Source organism: Scomber scombrus, chromosome 4 (genome assembly GCF_963691925.1).
Source record: "Scomber scombrus chromosome 4, fScoSco1.1, whole genome shotgun sequence".
Taxonomy (NCBI): Eukaryota; Metazoa; Chordata; class Actinopteri; order Scombriformes; family Scombridae; genus Scomber; species Scomber scombrus.
In genome coordinates this window covers 9,150,162-9,166,650 of record NC_084973.1, presented here as the reverse complement: position 1 = coordinate 9,166,650, position 16,489 = coordinate 9,150,162, and the positions used below count along the sequence as shown (strand labels likewise).

The following is a 16,489-nucleotide window of genomic DNA, read 5'->3' as shown; positions in this document are numbered from 1 at the left end:
ACCAGTTTGCCCGCGGCCATGGAAATAACTTGAATCCATTCCACCTCGAAGAGCCATGAGATCTAGCAGACGTTAATATCCAGCAAACTGTGAAAAACAGCCACAAAAAACTAACTGCACGATTCCTGACTGTACTTAATGCTTAAGCTTTATGCAATGTGGCTTTTATCAGTGGCCAGGAGGATGTTTTGTTCCATTTCTTCAGCTCACCTTTCAAACGACTTGTGTTAGAAAGCAAAAGAAGTCTTACAGGCAATCCGACTCCGGTTTAACTGCCTCAACTGAAGCGAGGCTGAGCAAAGGATAGATTTATGAAGCCTGCCAAGCGTCTTCCAGTGCTAACATCATCAAAAGTACCTCCCTACCTGTCGGCACTACTGTATTAATGAGCTATTAGGTGTTTGTGTGTAAACAGTTTACAGTGCTGGCTTATTTACCGCACGCTCAGGGAAACGTGCATCTGGGTTGGGAGCCTCCTCTCGCTAGGGAACCCATCCATCTGCTGCCAGCACTGCGCTATTCATTCCACCACTTGGACAGATTTACACAAACCTTTTGTCGTTAGTCTGACATGTCTATTTATTATGGGAAACACTTTTAAAACAAGAGAACTGCACACAGTGTTGTCCCCACCCTCTCTGCATCCAATTTACAAACTCTTTAAGTGGATTTTAAATCAGCAACAGCTATGTACATTCTTAAGGTATGTCCCTTGAAAATACATTTCTGTATTCTGGATCGATACCAACAATTCCATTACGAGTCCGCATATACAGTCGATGCGCGGAGTCAATAGTGCGCTCTACATGCGCCGGGCATTTAACAGCAGGTTTGATAACTGTGATGCTCAGTTGAGGTGGTGTGTGGACAGCCTGGAGAAAAATGTGTGGGATCAGTCAGCTCTCTGCTGAAGATGTTTTTGACGAGAGCAGCATCATTCTTTAAATTCAACTGTCAAAGACTAACCGAGTAATCTCACGTAGGCATCCCGTGACTCTGCATGCGTGTCAAATGGCTGTGGAGTCAATTGCATGCACAACAGGAGTCTCACACCAATTAGGTCAATTGCTTGTTTCTGATTAATGTCAGCACTCATATGTACAACTCCATTAACATCCAGCCTTCACAGCTCCTAATTCAAGATAATGTCAGATACTATTATGGAACTGCTGCAGATTAAAGAGTGACTTGTTGGAAATCATGTTAAGCTTTCGGTTGTTAAGTAGAGTGTATAAGCTTCTTTATCTCTTACCGAAGTCTTTGTGGGATGACATCCAGCCAATCTCCTTAATGGACACAATAGCCAACAAACCAGAGCCCACGAAGGAGCCGATCCCAGAGAAAAAGAAGAAGAGCCCCATGATGGCACTCTGCATAGACTTGGGGGCAGCAGAATAGGCAAACTCCAGACCTGCAGCAAAAAGAGTAAACAGATACTTTGGTGAATTCTTTGAGGAAAATGTGGGGCATAAAACATGTGATGACAACTTACATGCTGTAAACTGAGTCAAATAAAAGAGAACGCTGGTGTAGCTTGTTTTATCAGGCTTTTAGACACATTTTAGACCGCATTAGACATATACTGTACTTTGCCTGAACATATACTGTTTGTAAAAGTGGAGCAAACACAATGTATCTGCTTTGTACATGTATTATAACATGTTTTTTTTACCGTGACTGTTTTCCTTTTAATACAATGTATGTGAGACCACAAGGCTTCCTCAGCAGCTGCTTGGCAGTGAATTTTCCATGGTGGCACTGGTCTGTTGTGCCATTGTTGGATATCTAGCCTGCTATGCACTGGTCTCAAAAACAGTTATTTCTGGAAAATACATCACTTGGTATTTACTGTGTCGTGAATGAATAGAAAAGGACTGAAAAATGGGCAAGGGACTTAAGAGAAAAAGATGTGGGGGATGAGGGGAAAAAAATACATAAAATCTTTCTTTTTTTTGCCTAGTGATCTGTCTGCCTGCAAGCGGACATTGATAATTTCATGGCACCTCAAACATGTGATTTTTCAAATGAAGCCCTATAGCTACATCTGTCAGGAGAGATTAGAAGGCTGCGGTTAAATACGTTTGCCTTTTAAGACCTTCCTTGGAGGGGGACATAGCACAAATTAATGTGACGAACAGTTTCCTTACAGATACCTGTGCTAGTTCTGCTAAAAAAAAAGAAAAGAAGAAGCTGCATAAGAAAAGGCATGAGGTAAGTGTATGGCAAACATAAGGTTATTACTCATTGGAAAACATGAATGACCTTTCCAGAAGTTCACAACAATATATTTATTTATATCCTAAGGTAAGCTTTTGATAGCAACAAACACTGGTCAATAGCTGTGCATATCACAGGAGACAAAGGTTGATGAGACTTCTAAGATACAACTCTGCACAGCAAAGGGAACAGCACCAGACCACTATTGCAACATTATGTTAAATCAAGCCCTTGTCTGTCTGTGAAACAATAATTCCTTCATGGCTCCACCAACAGTTTGACCTTTCGCGACCAAAAGGCAGAATTATTAGAGAAAAAAGGATAAATTTAGAAATGTTCCATTTTAAATATATATTTCTTTTCTTCTAAGGGCAATGTTAGAGGGGCGATTTTACATTCTTAGAAAGTAACATTAGCCTTTAACATTTTCTAAAGAGCAAAACATTATTAAAAATACTGTAGGGGATCATTAGGCTAAGTTTTTGTAAAATTTGACAGCCTGTAATCAAACACTCTTGGGTGTTGTAGGAGCAAAGAATTACCCATGGTCCTACAAGACTAGGGATTGCAGCGAAGAAGTTTGATGGCTCCAGAGATTTTAAATAGATTTATTTAAACTGAAGAAGACTAAGGGGAAATATTCCTCTTTACCAGACATATGTCACAATTCTGTCAGCCAAATTTCCTCGCAGCGAGCCCTGTGGGATAGTATAAAGGGAGAGAAGAGAGTACGTTTATTTTAAGGATCCCTATAGCTTTGTTATGTCTGGATTTGGCTTTCATAGGGACCTGGTTAGTTTTGACTGAATTACAGTGTTTTATTGGAGCTCTGTTAAAACACTTTCTTAAACCTGAGCTTATAAAACAAATCAGTATCCATGGATTTTGAACTTAAAGAAGACATATGTTCATTCATTAAACCCTGGAGTGACTGGATGGCTTTGACAATTCTTCCATTACAGCCAGAAAAAAAAGTCTGAAATATTAATGGCTCAATGTTCACTGTTGATATAGAAAATAAAGCGAGTGCTGTATCGATGAGTCTACAACAACATAAGCCGTAATAATAGGAGAATGACTCAATCATGGCCACAGGCCTTAAACTCAAATCACTAAGATAATTGGGCCTTTAAACTGTGACCCCGATGCAGTGGAAAAGACATCAAGAAAGAAAGAATAAAAATAAGACAGACAGATAAACAGAATACATGGCAGATTTCTGAATATGTTCTAGATCACACTCAGCATGTTTCCCACTCTTTTAATAAAAGAGAATATCATTGCTGTTGTTTCTATTCCTGTCATATATTTTGCAGCCAGGATTTGATACATTAGAGCAATTTCTTACTTTGTCACATTATTGTATTACTACAGCAATATGCCCTTATTTCTCATAGCTTTTAATGAAATGGCATTTCCTCTTTAGGTCAGGGCTCACAAAAATAGGAGAGCTGGCTCGCTGAGCAGTTTTTGGAAAGTATCAAAAAATAAGTTTGCAGCTGTCAGTTCCAGCATGAACTATTCTGACCTGCTGCTTCTTTGATTCAATGCTTTTCTTTTAAATCACTTTCTGACAAAGAACAGGGAGTCTATTTCTCCACGGAAAGCAAATACTGCTAAATTTACAATGAAGGACTACGGGTGGCTTCATATTGATGAGTATATGTCTCAGAAACATCTAAACAGCAACAGTAAGACCACTGTGAATTCAAATCAGACCCGGAGACATATTCACAAATGTTCCTAATGTAAGGAATAAGTCTAAATGCTGTATGTTTTAATGTTTTCTATAAAAAACCTGTTTTCCTTAAAAACTTCTCTCTTAGAAGTTCAAAGATAAAATCTATTCACAAAAGATCTCAGCAACAGCTTTTCAGGTGACCCAATGAATTGGGAGGATGGTTACAACAATATTTCCTCACTTACTTTAGGTAGTATCTAGCAATGCAGTCATGAATTGGTTTTATGTGCTGAGGATTTGAGATATCTGCCTTTGGAACCTTGGCCACCATCCCAAATACAATGGAGATGAATCAGATTTTGTTTGTGCTCTACAGTGAGAGATTTTTTATATCCTTTATACCAGGGTAGCAACATCTCCAGTTGTATTAGACCAGTGGGGGCAATGTGAGGGCAAATCAATAAACATGGACGCTTTATGGCAATATTGGATTTACAAGATTCTTGTAAAGTTTTAGATTTGTCAGGTGTTCAGTTCACCAGATTAGCCAAAGGTAATATTCACAATTGTTATCTTACTGTACATGTTTCATAATAGGCTCAGATGTCATTAAACATACTGAAAAAAGCTATTAAGTGAACTTTGATTATTTTTTCTTGTCTTCTCTTGTTTCTCAATTTAATTTCCAGGAAAATAATCTTGAATGCATTGTGAAAAAAGTACCAAAAGTAGAAATACTGTGATTGAAGATTTTATCCATAACGCTGCCTTTTTGTTCATTAACTTGTTATATTGCCTGTGATAATATGACAATTTCCATTTAGACTGTATAATAATGTTGCTGGCTTTACAGATCCCCACAAAAATCAAACCATTTTCATATGTTTTTCAATAGCAATGTGAATAATGACGTCAATTTTATCATTCCCTCTAATATTGTGAGTCATATCGCAAATGCAATATCGTTAAGCATTCTTATAAAAGTGTTATTCTCTGCCTCTCTACATGTGAATATAACTGAAAGCGCCTTGATAAGTAACTGATGAACAAAAATAGCCTGATTTTCTATGTATTCAAATTTAATAAATGTCCTAATGAACAGCGCATCACCTGGGGAAGTATGCTAATTGGGTGATTAAGAGTAAGACTTGCAAAACAGTATATGTCAGTGTTATTTGTGCATGATCTTTCTTGAGTGTGAGAGTGGGTAATGGTTAGGGCAGGACATACACTGTGACTGCCATTTCATATGCTGGTAAATATTTAAGTTCATAGCAGTAAATGTCAAAACATCAGGTGATAGAGCACTGAGGTGAGAAGTTTAGTTCATGATGGTAATTGTGTTGCTGCTGTGACTGCACCCTCAGGGATACACGGCACAGTATAAAGTATATATCTGTGTATTTATCTGTCTTATTATCCATCTGTTTGTACAACAAGCAGAGGAAAAGCGCTAATGTGATCTCGATCATTTGCTGGACCGATGTCACAGCTTCCATCACTGTCTCAATTCTAAAAGGTTATTTTATTTGCACCTTATTTATAAAATGTCCCATTACTGAACAATGTCTTGCAGCGCTGTGAGAAAATCAGGATAATCAATTATCGATCGATGTCTTGGGCTATTTACTTTAGACTACAACCCACATACAGATTATGCTGGTGCAGTCTGGCAATGAATCAACCAAACTGTTCAAAAAGGATTTACACATCAGTCTTCATTGCATTCTGCTGAAAAGAATGAGCACATACAGTTTAAAGCCTGCAATCCATTCAGAGTGGCTCAGTGTGAATGAAATTGAGACCAGCTCGAACCATGCAACCACTCAGGCTCATCACTGGAGGATACAGTGTTTTACTGTTAGTCTGACTCATATGAATATTAATGTCTACTTGACCACGGAGCTTTTAATACCTCTAAATTCTGCAAGAGATGTGAAACAACTGTACCTGCAATGCTGGCAAAGATTTCGCTGATTCCTATCAGCACATATTGTGGCACTTGCCACCATATGGGTAAATCTGCTGCGTGGTAGACAACGTTGCCAAGCTTCTGGTCAATAGTACCATATGCTCTGACGATATCCAGGCGTTTAGTCTCCAAAATACCTGACGGGACAGACACAAAAAACAGCGTGGATTAGCACAGTTAGCACTGAGTAATGTAAGATATAGGGGGGAAAAAATAGGAAAAACTACACAAACACACATGTATAAACTATAATGCTGCAAACAGGACTCTTAATATATACTTAAGATGAAGCCACTCAAAGTATTTATCATCCATGTCGCCAAAAGTTCAAGAACTCAGTGACATTCCATTTAGGATTTAGGTAGTTTTAAGGCTACGCTACCACTTCATTAAGATCACATCTGCACGCTTCCATATTATAACAGTGCAGATGCCTCAATAATAACAGTCAAGCAGTTGTCATCAACCGCTTCCGACTCCTTAAAGCTTTATTCGATAGCTATTATCATGTAACCAGCGGCTATTTCCAGATAACTCCCAGAGACAGCATCCAGCTACACTTAATGCTGTATTTGAGAGGAGTTCTAGCCTTGTAATCCGACTATCCCATAATACCAGCCGTCCATCTCTGGCAGTGTGGCCACTGGGCTGCCCAGAGCAAGTCTCTCATTATAAACACCCGACCCTGCTTTTTTCCCCCCCTCACACTGAACATCACACATCAGACAACCCAGTGTGATCCCTGGCAACTGTGCTCCAGTCTTCATAAAAAAAGAGACACCTAAAAACCACTGAGCTTTAACCAAAGGAGATTAGCATATAAAGTTAAGAGAATGTGATAAAACATGCTTAAAAAAAAATCATCACATCAAAAGCAATGTCAGGGCTGCTTTTCAGGGCTGGCCCCAGTGTGTGGCTGAAGTCTTGGATCATTGTACACAAATAAAAAGAGGATCAGAAACAGTCCAGTGTCCACATGACAGCATGTCTTCGCCTGTCCCTTTGCACTGCATAGGAGGTCCAGCTGTCCTTGTGCCATGTGTCAAACCCTGTGAAATACTGCTGCACCAATGTCATCATGACAAATTCCTGCACATTTCTTGCATATGGTGATGAAAGCGATTCTAACTCTGAACAGCAGTGGCGCGGCCGATGTTGTGGACACAGAGTGGCAGGTTGACCATGCACTGTGCTGGATAGCCTGTTCTCCGGGCAAAAGATGCCACACTAGGTCATTCACAACTATCTGTCTGTCAGTCTCTCGGCAACATGATTGCAGTTAGTGGACAGATGCAGATAAGCGCTAAGGACACCCAGAAAGCCAGCTGAGGGAAATGCAGTTTGAAACATAATAATAGTGTAAGGCAGCTCCCAGGAGTCAGGGTGTATAACTGAATGAATGTGAGGCAAGGCAATGCTGCGGATAAACAGCACACAGGCTCAGCTAATCATTCCTGGATGAATAAATGTTGAAATATCTATGATGCATGACAGAAAGTTCTAATATCATTACTCAATAGCACAAAGAACATTTTTGTGCAGATTTGATCCAGTCGTCCGATTTGTCTTTTAAAATCCAGGTTAGGACTGTGTTGCACACTAGTTGTGTATTCACCTACTGTTCTGTGACCAATGCCCACACCGCTGCACCATCGTAAACCCTTTCTCTCCACTCCCAGGACTTCAAATTGCTTTCTGCAATATTCAAAATTTATTTTGCCTGAATTCAAATGCAAGGATTGCACTTTCTTTCAAGAAGCCAAATGGAAAAGTAGATACCTGGATGGAAATTAACATGTTAAAGCACCTTTCGGTCTAGGAATGCTCATGTACCCTGAAAAGAAAATATTACTTCAAACCGAAAAGTAGAGACATTAGATTTGATTAATAGACCTTTTACCACATAACGCTGATTGAAATGGATGTTTTTGATGGGCTAAGTCAGGCTTTAATAACTCTCAGACTAGACTGTCAAAATATTCTCCTCCAAACTTCCTCACCTCCCCTTCAACATGTGCATATACTATAAAGTAAGACAGAGTTTATTCCTCTCCTATGAATAAAAACACACAAAAACCATGTAAATATTTAGATGGATACTATTTCCTTTAATCCTTAGATCATAAATTTAGTCTATGGATCCCACTCACCACTTGCATACAGCTGCTTAATTCAGGGAATGCAGCAGCTCTTCATGAGCCACAAATAATATGTTGTGCACAATTAATGACCTGTTGATCATGTGACACACTGATGTGGTTCATCAGTGGTGATGTGGTGCCTCTGTAGTTATTTGATGTGGTCAAATAACTACAGAGGCAACAATTAGTAATAGTGTAGTAAATAAAATACTCCACTTTGCGTAATAATTTGTATATTATGTTTTTTTTCCACAACAAAAGTTAAATTATTTCAGTAAAATCCTTAAAGTCCGTGTAAAGTCAATTCATTGATTTACTTCTAAACATATTATACATGTTGGAAAATGGTTACAGAAAACACGTGAAAAGGCTGATAACTATGCAGTATTGAATTGTGGAGATAGAGCCTTAAACTGTTTTTCAGCCTCTCATTTTTCCTGATTTTCTGAGCCTGCAAAAATCGGGTACTCCGTGACATAGTGGCGTACCCGCGTGACCATGGTCCCTCCCACATCTGACACTACTACTACAGTCTACAGTTAGCCAGTTAGCTGAGTTAGCTGCCGAGTTAGCAGCCGAGCTAGCAGCTGAGCTAGCGGCAGAAAGCTCTCAGACATAGCGGCCATGTTTCGGGTAGAGGTGGTGACTTTGATTGACTGGTGACACTTGGTAGGGGGCAGGGTTTCAGCAAACTTGGCGGGCACACCCACAGCGTTTTGGAGCAGAGACAGAGGCTGATTTTTACACAACTTTGAAGCCTAATTTCATATATTTGGCGATTTTTTTAATCATTCAAATTGGGCAGGGTGGTTAACAACACACTTTTCTGTGGTATGTCAAACTCAGAACACATATTTATTTTTACTTTACACAGACTTTAAAGCTACATCTCTTTCTCTCTCTTATTAAAAATTCAATTTATGAACATGCAAATATTTCTTTTATTTTTTTTATATTTATAGTTTCAAAAGTTTAACTAGGATGTTTCCTGCTTCACTGTAAAGTCCATTCTCAGTGTTTGTGCACTGAAGGCTTCAAGTTTCTACATTGCTTTTGTGTAAGTTGAAAACTGGACTGCAATTGGCTCCAAACTATTTGTGATGTCACGAATCCTAATCGTAAGCCGTTCCCTTTTTCCACAATTAGATTTTCAATGAGCAGAGAAACTTTCCACTTTCAGCATTTGAATGTGAAAATAAATTCTGCACAGTGAAGCAAACATCCAACTGTAGGAACAAGAAGAAAAACATATTTCTGAGTGGAGGGGGACTCTAAAAATTATTAAGTGAAATCATTTGGAACAATGAACGGGCCTGCCCAGACCTCTAATTGGTATTTGAGAAGTTAATTTAATCATGAAATAGCAAATCTGTATTTTTGGGGATTTTCTAATTAGTCTTAGTTTTAATTAGTTTTAATTTTCATGAACACAATATTAATATATGCCGTAAAAATGTAATTATGCCTCACAATTGTTGTCAAATTTGATTCAGTGCATGTTTAACAGTCAATTGGCAATCTGCTTGAAGCCCTCCAGTCAATATCTAAAAGGTCATTAATGACAGAAAATGTTCATATTCTATGTGGCAGATGTATTGTGCATCTGAGATAGGAGAAAGGGCAATGGCTGCTGAAAATATAATGTGCATTGATTCCCAGGAGTGTTAGTGATTTGCTTTCTTCCTGCCTCCAGGCTTGTCTCTCTCAAAACATTTTAGCCTGGATGTATCAATGCAGCAGTGCCCGCTGACAGGCTGGGCTCAGACTTGATTTCCAAAATAATCCACACGCTGAAACTGAATAGGACTGAGCAGTGCTGCGGCATGTGGGTTCAGCTATACAGGAGCAAACAGTGAGATGCCACAGCTCCCCCTGTGCTCTACAGGGTGAGGAGAAAAAAAGGCAAAACTCTGGGGCTGTTTTTTTTTTCCTCTTTGCCAGGTGAAAAGTGATGTTTTGATGCAGGATAAATTAACACATCTCTGACATACCATCTGCTGAGTGCCACAAAATAAACAACACAGTGAAGGCATCGACCATAAAGAAAGATGTCTTAATATTCCACATGTGCCATATTTGTACCACTGATGGTGAGGCACTGACATACTGATACCATGTTGCAAAAGCCTGCCAGTGTTCAAAATTAAAATTAAGAAATGATGCAAATGTGGCATTACAGCTGTTGCATTGGAAAAACTGATTTTGTGCATCATTCACCACAGAAAACAAGTACCAACTTTGTTTCCTTGGTGTTCGTGTTGCCTACTTAATGTTTGTGACAGCGCAGAGCAGACATGTCTGGTAGTGCACTCACCCGCTGCCACGGCCGACCACATGACAAAGAACATCCCCACTGCAATCCTCTTCAGAGAGGAGGGCAGCAGGCCGCGGCGTTTCAGAATGGGGTCCACCACTTTGTCCTTAAGGGGGATCAGCATAAGGATGAGCACTGCGTCAAACATGGTGAGCCAAGCTGCCGGGAAGCGGAACGTCATCTGGGGAAGGAAGAGGGAGGGGTCCAGAGGAGAAAGACAGAGGTAAAAACTGTGCAAAAAGCAACAAAGCATGAAAACTATAGAGAATGTCAGTGCACTCCAACACAGTTCACCAAGTGCTTGTGTGCATATGAGTGTGCATGTGTGTATGAGTGTGTGTACTTTGGGCTTTATATTGCTTTGGCACCCCCAGGTGGTCAAAACCAAAAATAATGAAATGAAAAAAGAAAAAAAAGCACATAACCAAGCCAATTAATTATAGGTAAATATATAGCTGAATTATTGTTACAATTATTACTACTATTATCATTATTATTAATATTATTTGTATGACTATTATCATTATAATTAATGTCAGTAGTAGCAAAGTCATTTTAAAATGTTTATCTATTAAATGTGCATGTAGTATATGAGACAAGATGTACTTGTTTGGTTTCGAAATACATTTTTAGAACACATCTCAATCTATTACCATAAAGTGTAATCTATGAAAGGAGTAATTACACTTTGCAAATAGACTGGATGACATATCAGTCAGATAGAAAAACCACAGTGAGCATACAAAGTATCTACAAGTTCAGGCAATATCTCAATGTGTGAGCAATGAAAGGCTGGAGATGTTTTTTGCAATTCAAATTCAAAGAGCCATCTGAGCTCCTGATGTGTCTCTGGTTTAACACTTCTGATAGCATCATTTATTCTCAAATTTAATTTCCATTTCTTGGAGTAACCGCTGGCAGTCTATACGCAGCCCCCTTAAAGAGCATTTTCCTCCCTTGTTTGCTCATTATCATATTCAAAGTGATATAAAGTGCCAAGTGAGATTATTTCCTTTGCCAAGCGAAGCCTGGCATGAAACAAGAGGTGTTGATTTATGGTCTCTGTGGCAGAGCATGGTGTTTTGTGCTTTTCCACTTCTTAATTATATGTAAATACATATTGTATGCATATAGGCTCCATGTGATCTCAACAATGGGTACGTGTACCCAAAGGCACACTTCTGCAATTATCAAGGGGAATGTTAAAGACTGCAGAGTAACTCAGCAAATTCTGAAATAATAGACAATTTATATCCACATACATTTTTGCATTTAGGAGGAAAATTAACAGAAAATGTGCATTATAAATTGGTGTGAGGTTGATCTTCAGTATATTTATTGTCCCAATAACCAATAAACTATGGCAAGCTGACTCCACAGGACACCTGAGTCTTTTATAAAGCCCACACTACATGCTGTGATTGATACATAAAAACTAGTTAGGAAGTAAGCAGAGAAATCAAAGTACATAGCTAAAAATATAGAATAAAAACTTTCAGGCCCTGGTAGCAGTAGGAATGCAAACTTGATCAAACCCGCTGATAAAAGAGACATTTCTAGGGTTACTATTTTCTATTATGGGTTGAGTTCGCAGACAATTAACAAGCTAGTTTAAAATGTGTTTCTTTGTTTTTCTGGGGTTTTTTTCTGTAAAAAAAAAAAAAAAAAAAAAAAGGTGTGAAATGACTGATGCAGGCAGTTTGGGAGTTCATTTTTCCATTTTTTGTTTTGAACCTCTCTTTTTTGTGAAATCATACGAAATTGCTCTTCAGACATCTAAAAATACTCCAATTAAACAATGTAAGAAGGCAAAAATCACTTTGCTCTACTGTAAATGCCCACAGCTTACAGAAATGTGTCATCTTTGAAAAGCGGTTGTGAATTGATGTCGCTTACAAGCCAATGCACTATATGAGTCACAGGGTACCACACAGATAAATGAAAAGGTAGTTTGATTGGAAAATGAACACATTCCTTACTAAATGTAATGTAACTTTGTAGTCGAGCATTAAGACATGACATCTCAGAGCAAGATGTAATCATAAATAACTATGACACTTTCACTCCTGCCTCCTGTTAATATTAGTATGGGCTCCGTTTCCTTGAAGAGACAGTATTCGTTCAACTTAGCCATTAAAATGTGTCTGGTGAGGTGAGGAAGCAAATCACACAGGCATCTAATCTCACTTCCCTTTTGATGTTGAGAGGTGTGACAAAAGGCTTAGTTTCGTTTTTGAGATGAGATAGATATGTGAAGAAAGAAACGACCTGCCAATAAAATTCTACAAAACACAGTTAGACGAAGTGGAATATGAATAAACAAAACAAAGTCAGACGGTTTCACAGGCTTACAACCATCAGTGTGCATTATTGTGAAATGTACATATATACTGTACATGCCATCTGTATAACACTAGGTTAGATCAGGTGGTTAAGGGCAAGTGTTTCACTTCACATTTCCATGAAATCAGTGCATGTCACTCTCACCTCAAGCATGCCTGTTCAAAAAGTAGAACACCTGTGCTATATACATTCCTTCCTAGTCTATTCCAATTTCATCACTTTTAAACCTATGATTTGTAAGGACTAGCGCTACCATGCAAGGGTAACTGAGGGGGCTTCAGTCATCAAAGCCCTCCAGAACTCTACATACAATCTGACAAGAAGCTACGCCAGGAACACTAGTCAGAAAGAATCAGGTGGAGGCGCTGCTGTGGAGAAATACAACCACAGCCAGGTTGCTAATCTGAGAGGCATTAGTCTGTGAAGTAAAGTTCTGACTTAATCCCTGAGGCATTATAAACCTATGCTGCTGCCTCCAGCTGTTGCCTACCATTGTGTGTCACTGACCTACTGACTCCTTTAGTCTCAGCAGCGAAAAATCTAGCTCAAACCTAGTTTTACTGTACAGAGGCAGGCTAGAGCTGCACACAGGCAGGTTAAAGTCAATGCATTTGTGCTGAAACATACAGCAGCTGCGTAGAATTTCTCGACAACAACAAATCTTATTGTGAAGCCGCATATGTCACTACAACGATGCTATATTTCATTAAACAAAAAACAGGTAATCTGACTGAATTTCTCTACTCAAGTTTACCTTCTGGGAGTCAGGAGTGCTGTTTGAGGCAATATCAGGAATCTTCAGATGGAGGCTCTGCAGGACGTACGTTGTCTGCATCTGCAACACAATAAGGAGATTAGAGTCCCGGCATGAAGTAATTCTCCACTTTATGATCACCGGGATGTCTGGCACAAAAACCATTCTTCTCCAATATTGAAACGAAAAAATAATCTTCTCTCATATTAACACACGGCTATGCGTTTCCACATCCACAAAGCTGATTCTCCTATATTAAATTCCTTTGTAGTTTTTCATCTTGTGTTTTTATGTCTGCGCTCATCTTCACCCACTCAGGTGCAGTCGTGTGAAATATGCCTCATAAATGTTGATTGAACTTACCTGGAAGTATACAGTCCAGTATGGGATAAGGGCAAAGAAAACAGGGAGGATTTTCACCAGGGATTTCAATTCATCTACTTTCTCTTCTGGAAATTTTCCTCCATAGGTCACTTTGGCACCATCTAGTAGTGTTGGTTTGTTGCTTCATGGGGATAAAAAAAGAAACCGATTAAAAGCCTATTTAAAGTTACAGTGTGATCAGCAGCATAAAATAAACAATCAATAAATATTAATTAAACTCAAATTATACTAAACTCTTGAAGTGAGTGGCTTAATCTGCCTTTTTTGTGAACATCTTAGCCTTAAATAACAGCACTTCTAGAGATAGGAGAAACTTTATTCTAAAGCCTATAATCCCCATCTCCGGAGAAAATACCTTAATAAGGAATTCTTGAAAGGCTGCGGGACTAGCCAACTTAAAATATTTAATGTCAAGTTTTTGAACTGATTGTGCTACTTTGGTTCAAAGTCAAGTAACAGCATTTGAGAATAACTTTCTAGCACAGGGAAAGGAGATGAATGCCTGGACCAGTGGAAAGTAAAAAAAAGAATTATACAGGGGGATCAAAGGAGGCTTTAACATAAAGGTCTACCAACAACATCTAGCTGTGTTATTCCGCTGGATCAGTCACCATCTAGCTAAAGTCTACCATGAGCAAAAAAACTTGCAACACAGTTGAAAGGAGCTTTCAGACTTTTTACGACTGTTTTGCTATACTGCAGTTATAGTAAGTAGTAGTGTATTTTTACCACTTTAATTGACTGAAAATACTGTTTCATGCTACGTTTTTCCATTGACTGTATATACATTTGGACGGCGCATCTAAACTATCTGACCTTATGCAAAAGTGAAGCCAAAATATCTCCTGTCAAGAATCTGCTATCTTGCTTAAGTGATGTCATTTGGAGCCGGAGTCAGGTGTAGTAGAGTCGGGTGGTGGGATGACAGCCTGCAGGAAACACCCCCTCACCTGTCCTACCGCCTGACAGAGGCTTGAGAGCAGCTGTCAATCATGATGTCAAACCTCCTTTTAATATCTAAAAACTAACTTATCAGAAAAAACATCAGCGTGATAAGAACGACCTAAAATGACAGAAACCATCTCTAGGAAAATTGTATTTGACTTGTACTTTAATTTTATAATTTGGCTCATGTTCTATTTCCCAACATAGAGGGGGCGGGATTTATGACCTGTACTGCAGCCAGCCACCAGGTAGTGAACGAGATCTTTTGGCTTCACTTTTGGGGAGCTGTCATGATGTCCATCTTTATATACAGTCATTGTGTTTTCCCATCATCACATAAAATGCCCTAAACACAGGTGACAAGCTGCTCTCACCGGAGAAGATTAGAGTCCTTGGGTGTCTTGGAGCAGCAAGCGAAGCTCAGAATCTTGAACATATCTGTGAAGGCGCTGCCATCAGCAGGCTTGCTTATGAAGACCGTTCGGCCCAGGAGAAAGACGAGGAAGGAAACCCCAAGGCACACGGTGGGAATGATATAGCCAATCTGAAAGCTGATGTTTTGCTGGATGTAGGCCACTCCCCCAAGTGACAGGATGGCTCCTAAATTGATGCACCAATAGAACCAGTTGAAGAACCTCCGTGTGGCCTCTGGTCCTCGGTCTTTGACCTGATATGACAGACAAGAACCAGTCATCTCACTGCTCGTTCGTCCCACATGCAGGGAGATTATAAAATATTACAGCCATCTCATGAATAATACCCTTTGAACTCTGAACATTGCTACAGCTGTGTGGCATTTTGATTGTCAGCTATAGCAGCAGTTGTCAGCCATAAAACAGGTGTGATCATCATTACTTTGAAATGCAAGTTTTCAAAGCAACATGGTGAAACTAACTGCAGATGCATCGGGTGACACAACTACAAAATGATTACAAGTTGTTTTTTTATATCATGTCTGACATACAAAAAATAAACTTTGCTGACAGTGAAGAGAAACATCAATCACCAGCTGAAACTCACAGGGATGACACATTTAATTCAACACACAAAATAAATGTCTCTAGCCATATGAAATTAGCTTAATATAACAAGTATAATAATTGTGTAAATGTGGGTTTTTGTTTGACTTAGGGGAGGGATTACCAAAATATTATTTTATTCTTTATCTGTGTGCTGTGGCTTTGAGCATTATTACAGGACTTATGCTAATGATAGCCGACACCATCAGCTTGCCAAAACTGCAATAAAGTCAGTTAAATGTCTATGCTACCAAATAAAATTATTCTCACGGTGGCACTGAGCCAGTCCACACGCAGTTATCCCTGTGGCGGAAAAGATTTTATCAATGTGTGATGAAGTGGATATGTCTTTTATATATGAGGGGGAAAAATGCAGCGGTACAGCCACAATTAACTATCGGGGAGATAATGTCATGACATTAATGAGCTGATGATGAGCATAAATCTTCCTGGAGCTCCTCACTGCAGTTGTTCAATGTCAGTTATAAAATGCATCATAAGGCTCAAGCTGACCACCTGATTGTCATGTGTTACCACCAACTGTGTTATAAGATGTTAAAAATAATATGAGTATTTTATGCGAGAAATTAGTGTCATTTACTACGCAGGGTTGAATAGTGCACTGATTATTGACTGTTAAGATGTAACATCTACGGAGACTCAAAAGACAAATAGGGGCCTAATTTGTTTTTCTTGGTGTGTCACATAAACAACATCAT

At 39.0% G+C, this 16,489-nt stretch overlaps 1 protein-coding gene across 1 annotated transcript in view; it reads right to left on the bottom strand.

Annotated features, from left to right (window-relative positions):
- Positions 1-16,489, bottom strand: part of slc15a4 (solute carrier family 15 member 4) — a 31,416-nt gene that overhangs the window by 12,899 nt on the left and 2,028 nt on the right. The window contains exons 3-8 of the mRNA XM_062417991.1: positions 15,126-15,418; positions 13,786-13,927; positions 13,423-13,503; positions 10,326-10,506; positions 5,849-6,007; positions 1,253-1,411 (exon numbers count right to left, since the gene is read on the bottom strand). Coding sequence (XP_062273975.1) covers positions 1,253-1,411; positions 5,849-6,007; positions 10,326-10,506; positions 13,423-13,503; positions 13,786-13,927; positions 15,126-15,418 — 1,015 coding nt within the window. The remainder of the gene's footprint in view (positions 1-1,252; positions 1,412-5,848; positions 6,008-10,325; positions 10,507-13,422; positions 13,504-13,785; positions 13,928-15,125; positions 15,419-16,489) is intronic.